Raw genomic sequence first — 22,546 nt, forward strand, 5'->3', positions numbered from 1 at the left:
TGAACCACAGGACTCTTATGTCTCTGACTCTCGGAGACTTAAAAAACTGGAGACCTTTTTGTTCTTCTTTTCTTGTTTTAATGTCCTTTTGAAATACGGGGAAATATTATCTTTACTTGGGAGCATGTGTTGAAATGATCTAGCCCTCTTTGGATTTCTTTGACTTATATCTTGCCTCTGCAACCCTTTAAGAATTTTCTCTAAGCCACCGTCAGAATTTTTTGCACTATCCTTCTTCATCTTTTTCAGTGCGAAAACTGCAGAACGTGAGAAATGGGATAGAAGGGGTGGTTAAGAGGAGCCTCCATAGAATAATGAATCTGGAAGAACACGGGCATAACTCGGAGACAGTGCAGGTTTGGTTCCAGAGCATTGTAATAAACTGAGTATGACAACAGAGCCAGTCACATGAATTTTTTGTTTTCCCAGGGCATATAAAACTTATGTTTATACTATACTGTGTCTGTAAGTGTGCAGTAGCATTGTGTCTAAAGAAACAATACACATACCTTAATGAAAACTTATTTTATTGCTAAAAAATGCTAACCATCATCTGAGCCTTTGGCAAAGTCCTAATGTTTTTGCTGGTGGAGGGTCTTGCCTGAATGTTAATGGCTGCTGACTGACCTGAGGGGTGACTGCCGAAGACTGAGGGGGCAGCAGCAATTTCTTAAAATAAGACAACAATAAAGTTTGCCGCATTGATTGACTCTTTCTTTGATGAAAAAATTCTCTGGAGCGTGCAGTACTGTTTGATAGCATTTTACCTACAGCAGAACTTCTTTCAAAAGCGGAGGTAATCCTCTCAAACCCTGCCTCTGTTTTAGCAACTAAGTTTACAGAATATTCTAAATCCTTTTTTGTCATTTCAACACCTTCACAGCACCTTCATCATGAGTAGATTTCATCTCAAGAAACTACTTTCACAACCTCAGGCCCCACTTCTATTTCTAGTTCTCTTGCTATTTCCACCACATCTGCAGTTACTTCCTCCACTGAAGTCTTGAACCCCTCAAAGTCATCCATGAGGGTTGGAACCAACCTCTTCCAAACTCCTGTGAATGTTGATATTTTGACCTCTTCCCATGAATCACGAATGTTCTTAATGGCATCTAGAATGGTGAATCCTTTCCAGAAGGTTTTCAACTGCCTTTGCCCAGATCCATCAGAGGAACCACTGTCTACGGCAGCTATAGCCTTACGAAATGTATTTCTTAAATAATAAGACTTAAAAGTTGCACTTACTCCTGATTCATGAGCTGTAGAATGGGTGTTGGATCAGCAGGCATGAAAACAACATGAATCTTGCTGTGCATCTCCATCAGAGCTCTTGGGTCACCAAGTGCATAGTCACTGAGCAGTCATATTTCAAAAGGAATCTTTTTTTCTGAGAAGCTGCTCTCATCAGTGGGGCTTAAAATATTCAGCAATATCCACAGATGTGCTGTCATCCAGGCTTTGCTTTTCCATTTAGAGAGCACAGTCAGAGTAGATTTAGCACAATTCTTAAGGGCCCCAGGATTTTCAGAATGGTAAATGAGCGTTGGCTTCAATTTCAAGTCATCAGGTACATTAGCCCCTAACAAGAGAGTCAGCCTGTCCTTTGAAGCCTTGAAGCCAGGCATTGACTTTTCCTCTCTAGCTGTGGAAGTCCCAGATGGCATCTTCTCCCGATATAAGGCTAGTTCATCTACACTGAAAATCTGTTGTGCAGTGTAGCCACCTGCATTAAGGATCTCAGCTAGATCTTCTGCGTCACTTGCTGCGTTACCTCGTGCTTTTATATTACGGAGATGACTTCTTTCCTGAAACCTCATAAGCCAACCTCTGCTAACTTCAAACTCTTCTTCTGCAGTTTCCTCACCTCTCTCAGCCTTCATAGAATGGAAGAGAGTTAAAGCTCTGGATTAGGCTTTGGTTTAAGGGAATGCTGTGGCTGGCTGGATCCTCTATCCAGACCACTAAAACTTCCTCTGTATCAGCAATAAGGCTGTTTCACTTTCTCATCATTCATTCGTGTGTTCACTGGAGTAGCACCTTTAATTTCCTTCAATAACTTTTCTTTTGCATTCACGACTTGGCTAAGTGTCTGGTGCAAGAGGCCTAACTTTCAGCCTATCTCGGCTTTCAATTTGCCTTAATCATTTCTAGCTTTTGACTTAAAGTGAGAGACATGAAACTGTTCCTTTCGCTTGAACACTTAGAGGCCACTGTAGGGTTATTAACTGGCCGAATTTCAATATTGTTGTGTTTCAGGGAACAGGGAGGCCCAAGAAGAGGGAGAGAGATGGGGGAACAGCCGTTTGGTGGAGTAGTGAGAACACACACAAGTTCACTGTCTTACAGGGGCTCAGTTCGTCCCCAAACAATTACAGTAGTAACATCAAAGATCACTGATCACCACAACCAATGTAATAATAATGAAAAAGCTTCAAGTATTGCAAGAATTACCAAAATATGATGCAGAGACACAAACCGAGCAAATGCTATTGGAAAACTGGTGCTGACAGACTTGCTCCATGCAGGTTTGCCACAAACCCTCAGTTAGTTAAAAACATGGTATCTGTGAAGTGCAATAAGGTATGCCTACATAGACGTCTGTTTACTACAACATAACCCTTAATAGACTTTGAATAAATTCCTATTCAGTAAAGGTAGAAGGTCTTATCGTATCCCTGTTTGCACACATACGCGTGCATGCACACACACACACACGCAATGTTAAAGTATGTGGGATTTTCTCCATTACAGCTGCAGAGTTTATGAAAAACAGAAATCAGGATGCGGGTGTTGTCTGTGCCAACATCCTATAAGGAGAAATTAACAAAGCTTCAGCTTCTATTGAATACTTTTCTGAACTGGTGGAATCAGCCAAACCTGCGATACTCACATAGAATCATGGAAATTGGAAACAAAAAGCCGGAGTCTACTGGGAATGACAGGCTCAAGATGAACTCAGCTGGAAAATTTGGCTAACTAAAAGTGACATCCTTTGTGCTGGAATTTTTCTATCTGGAAGCTGTAAAAAGGCTGTAATTATTTCGAGTTTTCAATGCAGCCCTTTTCAAACTAAGCCTTTCCTTTTCTTCATTGCTCTGCACCTTTCCTCCATGTGAACTCAGGCGTTTGCCAAGCACTGAAGTGGGAAATTCATACTGGTTTTATACACACATGCATTTCCAGGGAATGGGAAGCAACACAACTGTTGCATTCTCTATGCCAAGGAAAACAAAAGAATGTTTGTACATCAAAACCTTTATCTTGTGCATAGGCTCAAAATACGTGAGCCTGGCTAAATAAATCACCTAATAAGAAATGGCTGATTAAGGCCAATGAAAATTTCTTTGCAAGTTAGTGCTTTTCCTCCATGGAGAAGCCAATACAAAAACTTAGACTTACCTTGTGGCTTTTGGGTCCCAAATCACAATGTCAGCATCTGAGCCCACAGCTATTTTTCCTTTTCTTGGATACAGATTAAAGATTTTAGCTGCATTTGTGCTGGTAACTGCCACAAACCAGTTTTCATCCATTTTGCCACTGTGCTGTAAAACAATTCAAGGAAGAAAATACATTTCTTTTTCTGATAAATGATAAAACACTAAAAATCTCCTGTCAATCAAAGTACAAGAATTTTATCTCTTAGAACCAAATAAAATTGCACCTAATATCTTATATCGTGAAGCCAAACACACCTGTGAATACTGATAAATCTTAAACAATCATAATGATAATGATGGGGATGAATGGGGTTATATACGGAAGCCTGAAAATAAGTTTTCAAAAACCTATCAGCTTAACAAAACAGCCCCATTAATTTTTCCCATTCTTTCCAAAATCACACAGACAAGAGCTAAATATTGGTAACAATATTTCCAATTCTTGTTTAAAGTTTACTACCACCACCTACTACATTTATAATCTGGGCCTAAGATTTATGAGATGATCATGTAGACATTATGTGGAATATTACAGAGTTAAAATAAGATAGACCTATAATTCAGGTGACTACGCTTTTAGAAATCAACTAAGAGGTTCAATTTTGTGCTACTGAAATATACATGAACCAACAGTCAGGGACTGTCTGCTGTAAGAGATTTTAATATGGACAAACTTCAGTGGGATGTGATCCCTCTAAAATGATTTGTTTTTAAATGTTGAGAGTTCATCCCTATGTACATTTACATGGCAAGAGCATCCTTACGGTTTATTTAATTATCAAAGGGTCCCCATCTCATAAAAACATTAAGAACCATGTCCTGAAAGTAATTTTCCCCTAAATAAACCATCTGAATGTTTCAGAAAATAACACAGGCTCCTGTATATTATGAAGAAGTACCTGATCACTTTAAAGCCATTTATATACTTTATATATTATGAAAATCTGCTGTAATGAAGGTATCCATTGTAATTCACACAAGTTCAAAGTGAAAGGTTGGACTGTTACCAAGAAAGTCTAGGCTTCCAGGAAGATGGCGTAAGAGTAAGATGCGGAGATCACCTTCCTCCCCACAGACACACCAGAAATACATCTACACGTGGAACAACTCCTACAGAACACCTACTGAACGCTGGCAGAAGACCTCAGACCTCCCAAAAGGCAAGAAACCCCCCCACGTACCTGGGTAGGGCAAAAGAAAAAAGAATAAACAGAGACAAAAGGATAGGGGCGGGACCTGTACCAGTGGGAGGGAGCTGTGAAGGAGGAAACCTTTCCACACACTAGGAAACCCCTTCGCAGGTGGAGACTGCGGGTGGCGGAGGGGGAAAGCTTCGGAGCCGCGGAGGAGAGCACAGCAACAGGGGTGTGGAGGGTAAAGCGGCGAGATTCCCACACAGAGGATCAGGGCCGACCAGCACTCACCAGCCTGAGAGGCTTGTCTGCTCACCCGCCGGGGCGGGCGGGGCTGGAAGCTGAGGCTCGGGCTTCGGTAGGAGCGCAGGGAGAGGACTGGGGTTGGCGGCGTGAACACAGCCTGCAGGGGGTTAGTGCGCCACGGCTGGCCGGGAGGGAGTCCGGGAAAAGGTCTGGAACTGCCGAAGAAGCAAGACACTTTTTCTTCCCTCTTTGTTTCCTGGTGCGCGAGGAGAGGGGATTAAGAACGCTGCTTAAAGGAGCTCCAGAGGCGGGCGCGAGCCGCGGCTAAAAGCGCAGACCCCAGAGACGGGCATGAGACGCTAAGGCTGCTGCTGCCGCTACCAAGAAGCCTGTTTGCGAGCACAGGTCACCATCCACACCAGCCTTCCGGGGAGCCTGTGCAGCTCGCCACTGCCTGGGTCCCGGGATCCAGGGACACCTTCCCCAGGTGAACGCACGGCGCGCCTCACGCTGGTGCGTCACGCCGGCCTCTGCCGCCGCAGGCACGCCCTGCACTCCGTGCCCCTTCCTCCCCCCCCGCCCCCACCCGGCCTGAGTGAGCCAGAGCCCCCGAATCAGCGGCTCCTTTAACCCTGTCCTGTCTGAGCGAAGAACAGACGCCCTCCGGCAACCTACAAGCAGAGGCGGGGCCAAATCCAAAGCTGAGCCCCTGGGAGCTGTGAGAACAAAGACGTGAAAGGGAAATCTCTCCCAGCAGCCTCAGAAGCAGAGGATTAAAGCTCCACAATCAACTTGATGTACCCTGCATCTGTGGAATACCTGAATAGACAACGAATTATCCCAAATTAAGGAGGTGGACTTTGAGAGCAAGATTTGTATTTTCCCCTTTTCCTCTTTTTGTGAGTGTGTATGTGTATGCTTCTGTGTGAGATTTTGTCTGTATAGCTTTGCTTCCACCATTTGTCCCAGGGTTCTATCCGTCCGTTTTTTTTTTTCTCTTAATAATTATTTTTTATTTTAATAACTTTATTATATTTTATCTTACTTTATTTTATTTTACTTTATCGTCTTTCTTTTTTTCCTTCCTTCCTTCCTTCCTCCCTCCCTCCTTTCTTTCTTTCTTTCTACTTCTACTAATTCATTCTTTCTACTTTTTCTCCCTTTTATTCTGAGCTGTGTGGATGAAAGGCTCTTGGTGCTGCAGCCAGGAGTCAGTGCTGTACCTCTGAGTTGGGAGAGCCAACTTCAGGACACTGGTCGACAAGAGACCTCCCAGCTCCATGTAATATCAAACAGCGAAAATCTCCCAGAGATCTCCATCTCAACACCAGCACCCAGCTTCACTCAACGACTAGCAAGCTACAGTGCTGGACATCCTATGCCAAACAACTAGCAAGACAGGAACACAACCCCACCCATTAGCAGAGAAGCTGCCTAAAATCATAGTAAGTCCACAGACACCCGGAAACACACCACCAGACGTGGACCTGCCCACCAGAAAGACAAGATCCAGCCTCATCCACCAGAACACAGGCACTAGTCCACTCCACCAGGAAGCCTACATAACCCACTGAACCAACCTTAGCCACTGGGGACAGACACCAAAACCAACGGGAACTACGAACCTGCAGCCTGCAAAAAGGAGACCCCAAACACAGTAAGATAAGCAAAATGAGAAGACAGAAAAACACAGCAGATGAAGGAGCAAGATAAAAACCCACCAGACCTAACAAATGAAGAGGAAATAGGCAGTCTACCTAAAAAAGAATTCAGAATAATGATAGTAAAGATGATCCAAAATCCTGGAAATAGAATAGACAAAATGCAAGAAACATTTAACAAGGACCTAGAAGAACTAAAGATGAAACAAACAACGATGAACAACACAATAAATGAAATTAAAAATACTCTAGATGGGATCAATAGCAGAATAACTGAGGCAGAAGAACGGATAAGTGACCTGGAAGGTAAAATAGTGGAAAAAACTACTGCAGAGCAGAATAAAGAAAAAAGAATGAAAAGAACTGAGGACAGTCTCAGAGACCTCTGGGACAACATTAAACACACCAACATTCGAATTATAGGGGTCCCAGAAGAAGAAGAGAAAAAGAAAGGGACTGAGAAAATATTTGAAGAGATTATAGTTGAAAACTTCCCTAATATGGGAAAGGAAATAGTTAATCAAGTCCAGGAAGCACAGAGAGTCCCATACAGGATAAATCCAAGGGGAAATACGCCAAGACACATATTAATCAAACTGTCAACAATTAAATAGAAAGAAAATATATTAAAATCAGCAAGGGAAAAACAACAAATAACACACAAGGGAATCCCCATAAGCTTAACAGCTGATCTTTCAGCAGAAACTCTAAAAGCCAGAAGGGACTGGCAGGACATATTTAAAGTGATGAAGGAGAAAAACCTGCAACCAAGACTACTCTACCCAGCAAGGATTTCATTCAGATTTGATGGAGAAATTAAAACCTTTACAGACAAGCAAAAGCTGAGAGAGTTCAGCACCACCAAACCAACACTACAACTGCTAAAGGAACTTCTCTAGGCAAGAAACACAAGAGAAGGAAAAGACCTACAATAACGAACCCAAAACAATTAAGAAAATGGTAATAGGAACATACATATCGATAATTACCTTAAATGTAAATGGACTAAATGCTCCCACCAAAAGACACAGATTGGCTGAATGGATACAAAAACAAGACCCATATATTTGCTGTCTACAAGAGACCTAGAGACACATACAGACTGAAAGTAAGGGGATGGAAAAAGATATTTCATGCAAATGGAAACCAAAAGAAAGCTGGACTAGCAATTCTCATATTAGACAAAACAGACTTCAAAATAAAGACTATTACAAGAGACAAAGAAGGACACTACATAATGATCAAGGGATAGATCCAAGAAGAAGATATAACAATTGTAAATATTTATGCACCCAACATAGGAGCACCTCAATACATAAGGCACATACTAACAGCCATGAAAGGGGAAATCGACAGTAACACATTCATAGTAGGGGACTTTGTAACACCCCACTTTCACCAATGGACAGATCATCCAAAATGAAAATAAATAAGGAAACACAAGCTTTAAATGATACATAAAACAAGATGGACTTAATTGATATTTATAGGACATTCCATCCAAAAACAACAGGATACACATTTTTCTCAAGTGCTCATGGAACATTCTCCAGGATAGATCATATCTTGGATCACAAATCAAGCCTTGGTAAATTTCAGAAAATTGAAATTGTGTCAAGTATCTTTTCCGACCACCATGCTTTGAGATGAGATATCAATTACAGGAAAGGATCTGTAAAAAAATACAAACACATGGAAGCTAAACAATACACTACTTAATAACGAAGTGATCACTGAAGAAACCAAAGAGGAAATCAAAAAATACCTGGAAACAAATGACAATGGAGACACGACGACCCAAAATCTATGGGATGCAGCAAAAGCAGTTCTAAGAGGGAAGTTTATAGCAATACAATCCTACCTTAAGAAACAGGAAACATCTCGAATAAACAACCTAACCTTGCACCTAAAGCAATTAGAGAAAGAAGAACAAAAAAACCCCAAAGTTAGCAGAAGGAAAGAAATCATAAAAATCAGATCAGAAATAATTGAAAAAGAAATGAAGGAAACGATAGCAAAGATCAATAAAACTAAAAGCTGGTTCTTTGAGAAGATAAACAAAATTGATAAACCATTAGCCAGACTCATCAAGAAAAAAAGGGAGAAGACTCAAATCAATAGAATTAGAAATGAAAAAGGAGAGGTAACAACTGACAGTGCAGAAATACAAAAGATCATGAAAAATTACTACAAGCAACTCTATGCCAATAAATTGGACAACCTGGAAGAAATGGACAAATTCTTAGAAATGTACAACATGCCAAGACTGAATTAGAAAAAAATAGAAAATATGAACAGACCAATCACAAGCACTGAAATTGAAACTGTGATTAAAAATCTCCAACAAACAAAATCCTAGGACCAGATGGCTTCACAGGCGAATTCTATCAAACATTTAGAGAAGAGCTAACACCTATCCTTCTCAAACTCTTCCAAAACATAGCAGAGGGAGGAACACTCCCAAACTCATTCTACGAGGCCACCATCACCCTGATACCAAAACCAGACAAGGATGTCACTAAGAAAGAAAACTACAGGCCAATATCACTGATGAACACAGATGCAAAAATGCTCAACAAAATACTAGCAAACAGAATCCAACAGCACATTAAAAGGATCATACACCATGATCAAGTGGGCTTTATTCCAGGAATGCAAGGATTCTTCAACATATGCAAATCAATCAGCGTGATACACCATATTAACAAATTGAAGGAGAAAAACCATATGATCATATCAATAGATGCAGAGAAAGCTTTTGACAAAATTCAACACCCATTTATGATAAAAGCCCTCCAGAAAGTAGGCATAGAGGGAACTTTCCTCAACATAATAAAGGCCATATATGACAAACCCACAGCCAACATCGTCCTCAATGGTGAACAACTGAAAGCATTTCCTCTAAGATCGGGAACAAGACAAGGTTGCCCACTCTCACCACTCTGATTCAACATAGTTTTGGAAGTTTTAGCCACAGCAATCAGAGAAGAAAAGGAAATAAAAGGAATCCAAATCGGAAAAGAAGAAGTAAAGCTGTCACTCTTTGCAGATGACATGATACTATACATAGAGAATCCTAAAGATGCTACCAGAAAACTACTAGAGCTCATCAATGAATTTGGTAAAGTAGCAGGATACAAAATTAATGCACAGAAATCTCTTGCATTCCTATACACTAATGATGAAAAATCTGAAAGTGAAATCAAGAAAACACTCCCATTTACCATTGCAACAAAAAGAATAAAATATCTAGGAATAAACCTACCTAAGGAGACAAAAGACCTGTATGCAGAAAATTATAAGACACCGATGAAAGAAATTAAAGATGATACAAATAGATAGAGAGATATACCATGTTCTTGGATTGGAAGAATCAACATTGTGAAAATGACTCTACTACCCAAAGCAATCTACAGATTCAATGCAATCCCTATCAAACTACCACTGGCATTTTTCACAGAACTAGAACAAAAAATTTCACAATTTGTATGGAAACACAAAAGACCCCGAATAGCCAAAGCAATCTTGAGAATGAGAAACGGAGCTGGAGGAATCAGGCTTCCTGACTTCAGACTATACTACAAAGCTACAGTAATCAAAACAGTATGGTACTGGCACAAAAACAGAAATACAGATCAATGGAACAGGATAGAAAGCCCAGAGATAAACCCACGCACATATGGTCACCTTATCTTTGATAAAGGAGGCAGGAATGTACAGTGGAGAAAGGACAGCCTCTTCAATAAGTGGTGCTGGGAAAACTGGACAGCTACATGTAAAGGTATGAGATTAGATCACTCCCTAACACCATACACAAAAATAAGCTCAAAATGGATTAAAGACCTAAATGTAAGGCCAGAAACTATCAAGCTCTTAGAGGAAAACATAGGCAGGACATTCTGTGACATAAATCACAGCAAGGTCCTTTTTGACCCACCTCCTAGAGAAATGGAACTAAAAACAAAAATAAACAAATGGGACCTAATGAAACTTAAAAGCTTTTGTGCAGCAAAGGAAACCATAAACAAGACGAAAAGACAATCCTCAGAATGGGAGAAAATATTTGCAAATGAAGCAACTGACAAAGGATTAATCTCCAAAATTTATAAGCAGCTCATGCAGCTTAGTAACAAAAAAACAAACAACCCAATCCCAAAATGGGCAGAAGACCTAAATAGACATTTCTCTAAAGAAGATATACAGACTGCCAACGAACACATGAAAGGATGCTCAACATCATTAATCATTAGAGAAATGCAAATCAAAACTACAATGAGATATCATCTCACACCAGTCAGAATGGCCATCATCAAAAAATCTAGAAACAATAAATGCTGGAGAGGGTGTGGAGAAAAGGGAACACTCTTGCACTGCTGGTGGGAATGTAAATTGATACAGCCACTGTGGAGAACAGTATGGAGGTTCCTTAAAAAACTACAAATAGAACTACCATATGACCCAGCAATCCCACTACTGGGCATATACCCTGAGAAAACCATAATTCAAAAAGAGTCATGTACCAAAATGTTCATTGCAGCTCTATTTACAATAGCCAGGAGATGGTAACAACCTAAGTGTCCATCATCGGATGAATGGTTAAAGAAGATGTGGCACATATATACAATGGAATATTACTCAGCCATAAAAAGAAACGAAATTGAGCTATTTGTAATGAGGTGGATAGACCTAGAGTCTGTCATACAGAGTGAAGTAAGTCAGAAAGAGACAAATACCGTATGCTAACACATATATATGGAATTTAAGAAAAAAATAATGTCATGAAGAACCTAGGGGTAAGACAGGAATAAAGACACAGACCTACTAGAGAATGGACTTGAGGATATGGGGAGGGGGAAGGGTAAGTTGTGACAAAGCGAGAGAGAGGCATGGACATATATACACTACCAAACGTAAGGTAGATAGCTAGTGGGAAGCAGCCGCATAGCACAGGGAGATCAGCTCAGTGCTTTGTGACCACCTAGAGGGGTGGGATAGGGAGGGTGGGATGGAGGGAGACGCAAGAGGGAAGAGATATGGGAACAAATGTATATGTATAACTGATTCACTTTGTTACAAAGCAGAAACTAACACACCATTGTAAAACCATTATACTCCAATAAAGATGTCAAAAAAAAGTATAAATAAATAAGACAGAGAATGAATTTTAACCTCATCTAGGTATGGAAAACATGGAAATAATAACACATGCCTTTTCTAGACCACACTTCCAGATTACAAAGATGAGTGAGAAAGGAAAGTTAACTTGGGCAAATAAATATGTTTAGAGTCTCCTAAAAAAAAAAAAAAAAAAAAAGACAGTCTAAGCAAAGAGAAAGAAAATAGAAGTCATCTGGGATGCTTAGAATTAGGGTAGAGGTAGCAGGGGGTGGAGAGGACAATTGGTAGAAGGTAGGGCTGTAGAGATGTTTTGAAGTTCCTTGCATGTAAATTAACTGTTGAAATGTCATCCAATAAGTAATGCTGAAAATTAAAGGATTTTAGAGAGGAAAGTAGCATGAACAGACCCTGGTGTTTGAAAGGCAACTCTGGTCTTAGAGTGTGGGATAGATTGTAGCAAGCCAGAGAGTGGAGGCAGGGGCACCAGCTGTGAGACGACTGCAATGGTCCAAACAAGACATGGGCCTCAAAGTAGAATGGTGGACATGATGGTGGAAGTAAGGAGGCATTTTGGAAATAAAATTGACAAGACCTGGTAAAATATTAGAGCTAGAAGTGAGGGGTATGTGTAAGGGATTCTGTGGTGTGAGATGTGATTAATGTGCCATTGAAGGGAGGGGTTCTGAGAGATGGGTGAGAATGGCATGACAATGGGGACCTCAGGTCTTACCAGGCACATCTCCACTACTGATCTTTACAACTACACCTGTCAGCTGGCTGGATAGGCTAACATATGAAGCCATTTGATTCTTCTCCATCCTCAGGTAGAAATTTTTAAATCATGAAATTTAAAAAAAATCTCTTTCCATATTTTGGATTATTATTTATGTAACCTCATACAGCAGTTTTTAAAACATAATATCCAAAAGTTCTTTAAAAGGGGTATCTACATTTTTATATGAAAAGGAGGTATGAACGTAATATAAATTCTTGATGTCCTTTCAATCATTCCAAGTATTTATATCAGTGACACATGAGGAACTAGGATTCAAAAACATGGAAATCAAGTAGAAGTGCTATTACATTTCAAAGATTTCAAGAATAATCCTCTAGGTACCCAATCTAAATTTATACCCTAATGTCTGCATAATGGTGCAAAGCATCCTCTAAACCATGCAGAGGAGAAAGTTGTTTTTCATTATTATCTTGGGGGATGGCATGGTGGTGGTGATACTGTTGTATTCCCAGTTTCCACTCTAGTGAAAACAATCAAAAAACTTCTCTATGAAGGCTTTTGCCACTCTGGTCCTAAAATGGGCCAGATTCCGGCTGAAAAATCAGGCAAAACAGACTGAGTCCTGTAAAACTCACCACGCCTTTTTCCCATATTACTGACATCCGGTCCTCAACACCATTCACTCCATTGGGAATCTTAGTAAAATCATCCTTCCCAAGAGCTTTCTGGCAGGTGTTGAAAGTGCAGTGGTCAGACCCTGTTATGGTTAGATCACCACTGTAAAAGAGAAACACACAAGAGCAATAGGGCTGAGTAGATAGAATATGTCAGGAGGAAGCTACCATAACCTTCCCTGGTCTCTGGACCCCATTCTCAACTGACAGTCAGAAAACTGCAATGGAGAATGGGCAGCTTTTTCAAGTACATATTTCACCCATGCCTGTCTCTATTCCAGGAAACACTTTGGGAGAATAATACTCTTACATGAAGCATGATGAAGGATCGTGCTTGGGTCAGAAAAAGTGGGTTCTAGGCTCCATCACCTACTGGCTATGTGACTATGAGTTTGTTCAATGCTCAGTTTCTCATCTAGAAATTGGTAATTATATATACTTGATGACAATTATTCAGGGTCACTGGCAATAACATAAGTGAAAATTTCTTGTGAGTACAGAATTACACAAAGGTGAACCAGGGTGATCCACATGAACAGAGGCAGCCCCTGGCCACATGGCAATGTTGATGAGCAGAGGTGGGACACTGGCTGAGGATGTTGAGGTCACGAGCAACAGGAATTGTGCTTTGACCTGTGAGTCACCTCGAGGATGTAGAAGGCTGAAGGAGGCAGGAGCCTGAAAGGAAATGGCAAGTGAACTCTTGGACAGTCTGTGGTGAAAAACTCTTTGTTAACTTGGATCTGAGTATCCATGAGTGGGGAATGTCTGAACGTCCATGAATGGTGTATTTCTCAAGAAAAAATGATCAAAATGTCTCCCAAAACAGCATCTGAAAATAGTTTGGATGGCCTTTCATGGGGATAACCTGCTCAGAGGGGTAGGATTTTGCCTTTCACCTCTCCAGTGGCTCTGCCCTAGACATCATCTCTTGTATCTATACAACAAGCACATCTGGTTCCTGGGTTGTATCAGCATAGAAAAATATTCAAGACTATTCTGTATGATAAAAATAGGGCATATTGAAGAGACCTGGTCCTAGGCAGCAAGAGATAGAAAAGACAATGAAAAAATCAGAGCAGAGGAAAATTTCAGTACAAATGATCTGATTTCTCTGTGGCCAGGAGAGATTTTATACCACATCATAACACAATTAAGCCAATGCTTTTGGGTCTCCAGACGAAGGATTCCCCAGGGCCTGTGAGGTCAAGTAGGACAGAAGACTGGGAGGTCAATGGAAGGTCCAGATGGTAGGACAAGATCTCCTACACTCAAAACACTCAAGATTTGGGACCAGCAAAACACCTTACAACCATCTACTAAACTATTACTTAGCCAATAGATTCATGAGGAAGTCAGGCGTTGAAGGGTCCGGTCGTAGGGGTGGACCCATAACGTGATGGGCTGCATGGGGCCATTCTCTATTCCAGTAGTGAGTGCCATCTGTGCCGAGACCTGCTGCGATGGGTTCTCCATAGACCACCTTCCCTGGAAAGTTCAAAGGGAAGCGTTCAGCACCTCGATTTGCTCTTAAGAGAGCTATTTGACAAACACATAAATATTAGTCTTCTCTGTCCTACCTAAACTGCAATTTACCTCTCTGATCAGGACTGAAAAGTAAAATCTACTGTTTACCGAGCCTTTCCTACGCTCCAGTCAGTGGGCAGGCACGGCATGCTGTGGTAGATGACTGTACCCACTCGCTGATATTAGGCTTGGCCTCATGGCTTCCTTGGGCCAATTATATATGAATAGAAATAACATGTGCTGCTTCCAAGCAGAACCTGTTAGAGCCACAACGAGTTCTCCCTCTGTCATGAGACCAGTAGAAGCTGCTTCTTCAGGTGTGTCTCAGAATGAAGAGACTCTAGAGCAGAGGCAGAGCCAACCGATGATGGATATGAGTGTGAATAAGACGTAAATCTCTGCCATTGTAAGCCACTGATATTTTCGGTTAATTTGTCCCTGTAGCATAACCTAGCAAAAGCTGGCTGAAATATGTGCCATTCTAATGGAATCTTCTCGAAAACCCTATCTGGGAAAAGCTATTATTATCTCCATTAAAGTGTGAGTCCTGGGCAAATATCTAGAGAAAACTATAATTCAAAAAGATACATGCACCCCGATGTTCACTGCAGCACTATTTACAATAGCAACCTAAATGGAAGCAACCTAAATGTCCATCAACAGGTGAATGGATAAAGAGGATGTGGTACATATATACAATGGAATATTACTCAGCCATAAAAAGAAATGAAATTGAGTTATTTGTAGTGAGGTGGATGGACCTAGAGACTATCATATACTAAGTGAAGCCAGACAGAGAAAGAGAAATATCATATGATATCACTTTTATGTGGAATCTAAAAAACAATGATACAAATGAACTTATTTACAAAACAGAAATAGACCCACAGGCATAGGAAACAAACTTATGGTTACCAAAGGGGAAGGGAGGGAGGGATAAATTAGGAGTTTGGGATTAACAAATACACACTACTATATGTAAAATAGATAAACAACGAGGACCTACTATATAGCACAGGGAACTATATTTAATATTTTGTAATAATCTGTAAGGGAAAAGAATCTGAAAAAGAATATATATATATATATATATATGTATATATGTGTATAACTGAATCACTTTGCGGTACACCTGAAACTAACACAGCATTATAAATCAACTATATTTCAATAAAATAAATAAATAAAGATAAAACTTTTATAAAAGATGAGGTTAAGGCTTATAGGATTAAGTAACTTTTGTACAGTTAAATTACACGCACTCAGCATAGACGGGGTGGAGAAGGTAGGGTCTGAATCCAGGCATTTTGACTTGAGTGGTCCTAACCTCTACACTATACTATCCTGATGACAATGATCTTATGGTCATACAGAGTCCAACCACACTATATCTCTGCTGCGAGTAGACTGATCATCTTTGCACACCCTTAAGGCATAAACCTCCTCTAAAAACTTATGTTAAATAAAGTAACACTCAGTTAATAAAAGTGTAGCCAGAACTGCACATTTATAAAATCATGCAAATGAGGCCATCAAAAGCACACGGTGTTCGAAAAGTTAATAGCTTGTAGTGAATGTGAATTTAAAATCAGGAGCCTATCTCTGATTAGCATTTGTCAGCATAATAGATTCTTTGGCATCCACCTGCTCATATCCAAGCAGTCATGAAGGAGAGTGCACGGAGAGGAGAAGCTGGCATCCCAATTACTTCACTCTGGTTAACCAGATGCCACAGACTTGAGTTAAAATCCTGATATACAACTGAAATGCACTGATTTCCTCAGAGTCCTGACAGTGGATGGCCACCAGCTGCCTAAGTCATACGGAATTGGAACGCAGCACCCTATTACCTCACAGATCATTTCTCCCCCAAATGAGCCATCTTCCTCCAGTGAGCCTAGGGATTTGAAAAACCCTGAAAGCAAGGCTGCTGGAAGCCTAACCAACTTTGCCTCTTATGTAACCTAGTGTCGAACTATTGTTAACGAAAGTTATCCTCCAAGAAGTCAGCCACGGCTAATATCCTTCACTTTCATGATGTACACACACTAGATGAATACCACCCCGTTTCTTACTGTCCTATTCCCAGAAAAGAGGAAATGCTGTTAGTGTCTCCTTCTGGTGTACCGAACAAGAAGCAATCACTTTTAACATGAACTAAGAGGTAATGCACTATTTACTGGAGAGATAACAGGACGGGCATGGTATTTTATCTGCAGGTACAAAGAGACCTTCCTATTCCAAGGGAACTTCTTACGGATGCTTGGACAATTAAAAACTCAGATTCTTGATCTGCAATCACTTTACAAGTTGCCAACTCAGGATTTTTCCTGGTACTTCATTACAGAGGAAAGAGTCTTATCACATGTTCTGTTCAATCATCTGGCCCATCAAGGTGGTATGGGAAAACAGTTCCAAAACTTCTACAATTTTAATAGCTCTCAGGAAAAATTAAAAGTGTCAGCATCTACCAGGAGTGTGCCAGGACTGTTTTGAAACCAGATGACAGGTAATTTCCTTGGAAGGGTTTAGCACCTTTACAATATGACGTGCCACTTTTTTGGTATATACAACAAGATCTTCCTTAACAGGGTTATTTTCAACTGTCTCCCCATTAATTTATCTGTAAGTACTTAAAAAAATGAAAAAATAAAAAAGTAAAAATTCCTAACTATTCTTCCCTGTATTTCAGAATGGTTCTAAGACATTTTTCAAAGGACTAAACAGCATGCGAACTGTAAAAAGAAAACAAGGGGCCTGGATAATACATAAAATGAAGAATCAAACTAGATTAATTCAGCATAACGGTGGGTTCTGTTAGATTTGGGCCAGAAACAAAGTAGTAATAAACATATCTAATGTATGTATAGCACTCTAGAGTTTGCAAATACAGCTTGAAGGTCATATATCTTACTTGACCTTCATGGCAACCCAAACACTGGTTTGACAGACAAAGAAACGGACACTCAATAAGACTAATTTGTCTATGACACAGGGGTAGTGAGTGGTACATTAGAATTAGAATCCTAGTATACTGATAACATACCATACATATGCAGTATGTTAGTAGGAAAAGTATCATTTTCATTTCTTGGTAAAGAGCATGTCTTTTTAAAAGTCAACCATAAGATCTGTGGACATGGTTAAGCAATTTCCCAATTTCACTTACTGGTTTGATTTACTACATTTAACAGGTTAGTAATGAAAAGTCCTAGATCTGTCCTAGTCTGATACTCTCCTGATTACATTCGAGACCAGACGATTTCAGCAACTCTTGGCAGATAGTACATATCCATCATTAATATCCTCCCACTGTCTCAGCCAGTTTCACATTATGTTGTATCCTGTCTCCCCATACGTGTTCTCTCCTTCTTTCTCCATCATTTAGCTCAAAACCAAAAAAAAAACCTTCAGTTATGATGCAATCTCCCAGTTAAAGGAGTTCTGCTCTCTGAGAGATTGTTACGATTTCCAAATAGTGAAACATGTCCAACCAACCAAAACTACCCCCCATCCCTGACCAGACAGCCCACTGTTTATTAGATGAAAGTGATAGAGCAGATGTTAACATCTTGTCTGAATTTGGGAGCAGCATTTAATTAAGTCATGGGATCTTTTAGAAAAGGTTGAAAGATGCAGAGAAGCTGGCATAGGTGCCCCGGAGTGGAAGCACCGGCTGCCAAACAGACTTTTATAAAAATAATTTCTCCCGGCTAGAAGGAAAAAGTAGAACCTTCCCGGGCTTTGTCTGGATTCAAAATATTACACTTACAACGAAAGAAAATAATTGAGAAGGAAAATACGCAGAAGCAGCATAATAAAGTAGATCACACAGATTCAGGTTCAAATCCTGATTTTGCTTTTAGTTGGTGACCTTGTGCACGATGAGTCATTGCTCTTGGTCTCAGTTTTTCTCATCTATGAAATGGGATCATAACGTCCCTCTAGTGTGGCAATTTTGTGAGGATCAAACAACTTAACATATATGAAAATATCTAGCATCTTCCTGGGATCCTGGAGTCACTTCATGTTATGAGCTGAATTGTGTCCCTTGTCAAAATTCACATGTTAAAGTCCTAACCCCCAGGATCTCAGAATGTGATTGTATTTGGAGATAGGGCGCTTTAAAGAGGTAATTAGGTTAAAATAAGGTCATTAGAAGTGAGCCCTCATTCAATACAACTGGGGTCCTTATAAGGAGAGGAAATCTGGACACACACACACACACACAGAGGGAAGACAATGTGAAGACACAAGGAGGAGACAGCCCTTCCAAGCCAAGGAGAGAGGTCTGGAGCGCACGCATCCTTCCTTCAGTGCCCACAGGTAAACCAATGTTGCCAACACTTAGGTCTTGAACTTCTATCCTCCAGGACTGTGAGAAAATTAATTTCCGTTGTTTTAAGCCACCCAGTCTGTGGTACTTTGTTAGAGCAGCAAACAAACACATTCTACAAATGTTAGTTTCCTTATGGTTACACAATTCTTCTTCTTCTTTTTTTTAATCTTTTAAAATGGGCAGTCTTGAACTGCTTTGCAGTTGGACATAAGGTAAATCATCTTGTTCTAAATTTAAAGGACAAGGGATGTTCGGATGTTCATGCACAAGAAAGAAAAAGGAAGCCTGAGATTCCAATCCATCTTAACTCGGGCACACTTCAACCCTTTCTTAGGAAAAGTACTGGTTGCCAAGCATCAGCTCATCGTACTTGTGTGAGATTTGGTTTTCTCTATTCAGCACCAACAAGCAGGGGGCAGTGTGACCACATGGGCAGAGAGTGGCCTCTGTGTGGCCCTTTCTCCCTGTTAGTCCCCAAATACAAGAGAAATACGCTGGAGGGGTGGGGGGCAGAGTTTAAATAAAATGGAAAATAGGACATCTAAACCTCCCTGTAAGAGAAGTTTATATTTTACAGCAATAAGCCTGGAAAATAAAGCTTTCTACAACATGGAAAACCAAAACCAAAGCAAAGCAAAGCAAACAAAAAACCCCCAACCATCATGTAGCCCAGTTCACTGGAAGCTACCTGAGAACCAAAGTTATCTTAATCATTTTTGCAAATCCAATGCCAAAAGCACAGTGCCAAGCACATATTAGGTGTCCAATAACTTGGTTTTTTATGAAAAGCATAAGGAAAACATTTTATTAATAAGTTCAAGTGAGAGTCAAATTTATACCCTAAAGACACGAATATGGATGTAAAATAGAATGAGTTTTATTAAGGTAAATTAAAACAAGTTAAACAGGGAACTAAAAAACAGTATTGAAAATTTCAGTCATTAATTGGTAAACAAATTTATTATAACAGATATATACCAAAGAGGGCAGCAAGTAAGTTGCTGGGAGAAACTGCCACCATTCTAAGCAAAGCACCAGAAAAAAAATGAATCCACGTGCATGCAAGTTTTACTGGGAGGTGGGAAGGAGAGGTGAACAATATGTCTTTTTAAACACTATTAATTCCACATGTCAATACACGGCAGAAAAGGAACGTCGATACCCAAAGCTATTCAAACCAAAGTAAAAAGTACCTCTGTCACTGAAACAAATGACATATATGGACACATATACTATCTGCACAAAGACTAGAGTACAGTGAGTAAGAGAGGTCTAAGAGTGGTAGGTGGGAACTTCTATATGAGATACAATTTCAGCTGGTTGGTCCAACTTTATACTGGGGGTATGGAGCAAGGGAGGGGGGATTCTGCTTCTGGAAGAAAAGGATAACACTCTAGGGACAGCCTTCTGATTCTCTTGCCTCATTTTTGCAAAAGTGGCTTCTCACAGTAAAGATGGGAACTAACCTAGTTACCCAACTTAGATTAACTGAGACTTGAAATAAGCATGAAATTGAAATTCCTTGCTAACGGTCAAAGGCAACTCAGCTTTCCATGGCTTGCATGTGAAAGCTTTCTTCTTTTCCCTGTAACCTGCTTTTCACTTTTTATTGCAGGTGCTGAACGCTAAAATGAAATATCATGGTTAGGGAAACCGCAGGCTTTGAAAGAAAGCTGATGGACTGAAAATGCATTCCCGTCTCTGGCTTTCCAGTTCACATCAAACCCCGGTGAAGATGTACAACAGATGAACAAAATCCAAAACGGTGCTGAGAATAAAAGAGGAACCATGGCCGACCAGAGGTTATGATAGATTGTAGGAAGACAGAAAGCAGATGGGATGGCAACGCTTATTAAGGAAAGTAGAGGCAGCTACAGCTTGAACTCAAACGAGCAGAAGGGTCATGACAGACATTCCTCCTGCTGCAGGGAAGGGGATGAGTTGGGGCAGTTAGCCCTCATCCCGCCCTCTGCCTGGGGAATAAAGCTTTCTAAGGTGGTACTGATGCTACAGAGTGAAGCTCACCTGAAAACCGAAGCTCACCAGTAACCATGCCCCATTTACATTCACAAAGTTCACAGTCTCACTGTTGGTGCTCTCATTTGGGGGCGGGGCCTACTCACCAGCAGAGGGGGATCCACACCAGCTCCCTACTCTAATCACCTGAACTGTCCAGTCATGAATACAGACAGCCCAAGATCACCAGACACTTAAAGAAAAAACAAACAACATAAAAAGAAGGGCCAAGATGTTTAAAAAAAAAAACTGAAAAATTGACTCAGCAAGAAACAAGATGATCCAGAAAACAGAATTAAAAAAAAAAAATCTCTGTTAGTATTCTAATGAGGTCAAAAAGATCTCATCCATTGAAGGAAAAGTGTTTTCTTGGAAATAAATATATGATTACCAAAATGAAAGTTTATTATAAGGAAAGAAGAAGTAAACAAAATCCTTTCCTAAAATATAGAGCAAAAATCAGGTTTTTTTAAAGGTGAAAGTAGTTAAAGGACATGGAGGCTTAGTTCAAGAGGTCTTCTAGTGGAGTTCCAAGAGAGGAACAGAGAAAATTAATATGAAGGAAATAATAGAAGAAAAATGTTCAGAATCAAAGAGCCTTCAGATTAAACAGACATCTGAACATGAAGGTGAATTTTTAAAATCCTACCGCTAAACATAGTCTTAATATAAATTCTGGAGGTCTAAAATGAAGAGAAAATATAAAAATCTTCCAGATGGTGAAAAGAGTGACAAAAGGACATGAATTTTATTGGCATTTGTCTATGTATCAGTAACACTAGACGCCAGAAGGGAATGAAATGGTGCCCTTATAATTCACAAGGAAATAATTCTGAACCTAGAATTCTATGTCCGTTCAAGTTGCAAACAAGCTTGAGGACAAAGAATCAGAAAATTTACCTTCTAACACTCTTCCTTTAAAACTCACATGAGAGGGACTTCCCTGGTGGCCCAGTGGTTAAGAATCTGCCTTCCAAGGCAGGGGACACAGGGAACTAAGATCCCACATGCTGCAGGGCAACTAAGCCCGAGCACTCTGGAGCCCGTGTGCCACAGCAACTAAGACCCGATGCAGCGAAATAACTAAGTAAATAAATATTTTTTTAAAAAATCACATGAGAATCTTCACAGTAATTCAAGAAAAGGGGAGAGATGGGAACCAAGAAACAGTATATCCAACCTAGGATTCTGTGAAAAGAAATCCAAGGATGCCATCTCTACAGCTTGGAAAGTATTAAAATAAAGCAGAAAGCCAAAAGATTCTCCTCCTAAAAAAATATCTCTGCAAGAAGAGCTGATTCATTTCAACAGAAGCTGATTCCATTCAATAGAAGGTATGAGGTAGAAGCTGGAAAGTCTTCATGATATAGTAAAGGAGGTGTACATGTTTCTTTTCTGAACCTATATTAAAAAGAGCTAATTGGAAAAATTCCAAGCCAAAAAAAAGACAAGACAATAATGGTCTAAATATGTAGCAAACTAAAATAAGGCATGCCGTTAATCTTATGGGAGTGTAGGAAAGGAAACCCACTTCACCTTGACACCTGGCCTCTCCAAGAGTTAAATGACATTAGCTTTCACTCTCAAGTTAAGTGATATAAATTCCTCTGAGGTTCTCTTCTCCTGAATTGTTTCTACCAAGAAGAATATTTCCACAAT

At 40.1% G+C, this 22,546-nt stretch overlaps 1 protein-coding gene across 1 annotated transcript in view; it reads right to left on the reverse strand.

Annotated features, from left to right (window-relative positions):
* Window positions 1-22,546, reverse strand: part of DPYS (dihydropyrimidinase) — an 88,417-nt gene that overhangs the window by 39,627 nt on the left and 26,244 nt on the right. The window contains exons 5-7 of the mRNA XM_065894998.1: window positions 14,337-14,493; window positions 12,967-13,108; window positions 3,400-3,542 (exon numbers count right to left, since the gene is read on the reverse strand). Coding sequence (XP_065751070.1) covers window positions 3,400-3,542; window positions 12,967-13,108; window positions 14,337-14,493 — 442 coding nt within the window. The remainder of the gene's footprint in view (window positions 1-3,399; window positions 3,543-12,966; window positions 13,109-14,336; window positions 14,494-22,546) is intronic.

The sequence above is a fragment of the Phocoena phocoena genome, chromosome 17 (genome assembly GCF_963924675.1).
Source record: "Phocoena phocoena chromosome 17, mPhoPho1.1, whole genome shotgun sequence".
NCBI classification, from domain to species: Eukaryota; Metazoa; Chordata; class Mammalia; order Artiodactyla; family Phocoenidae; genus Phocoena; species Phocoena phocoena.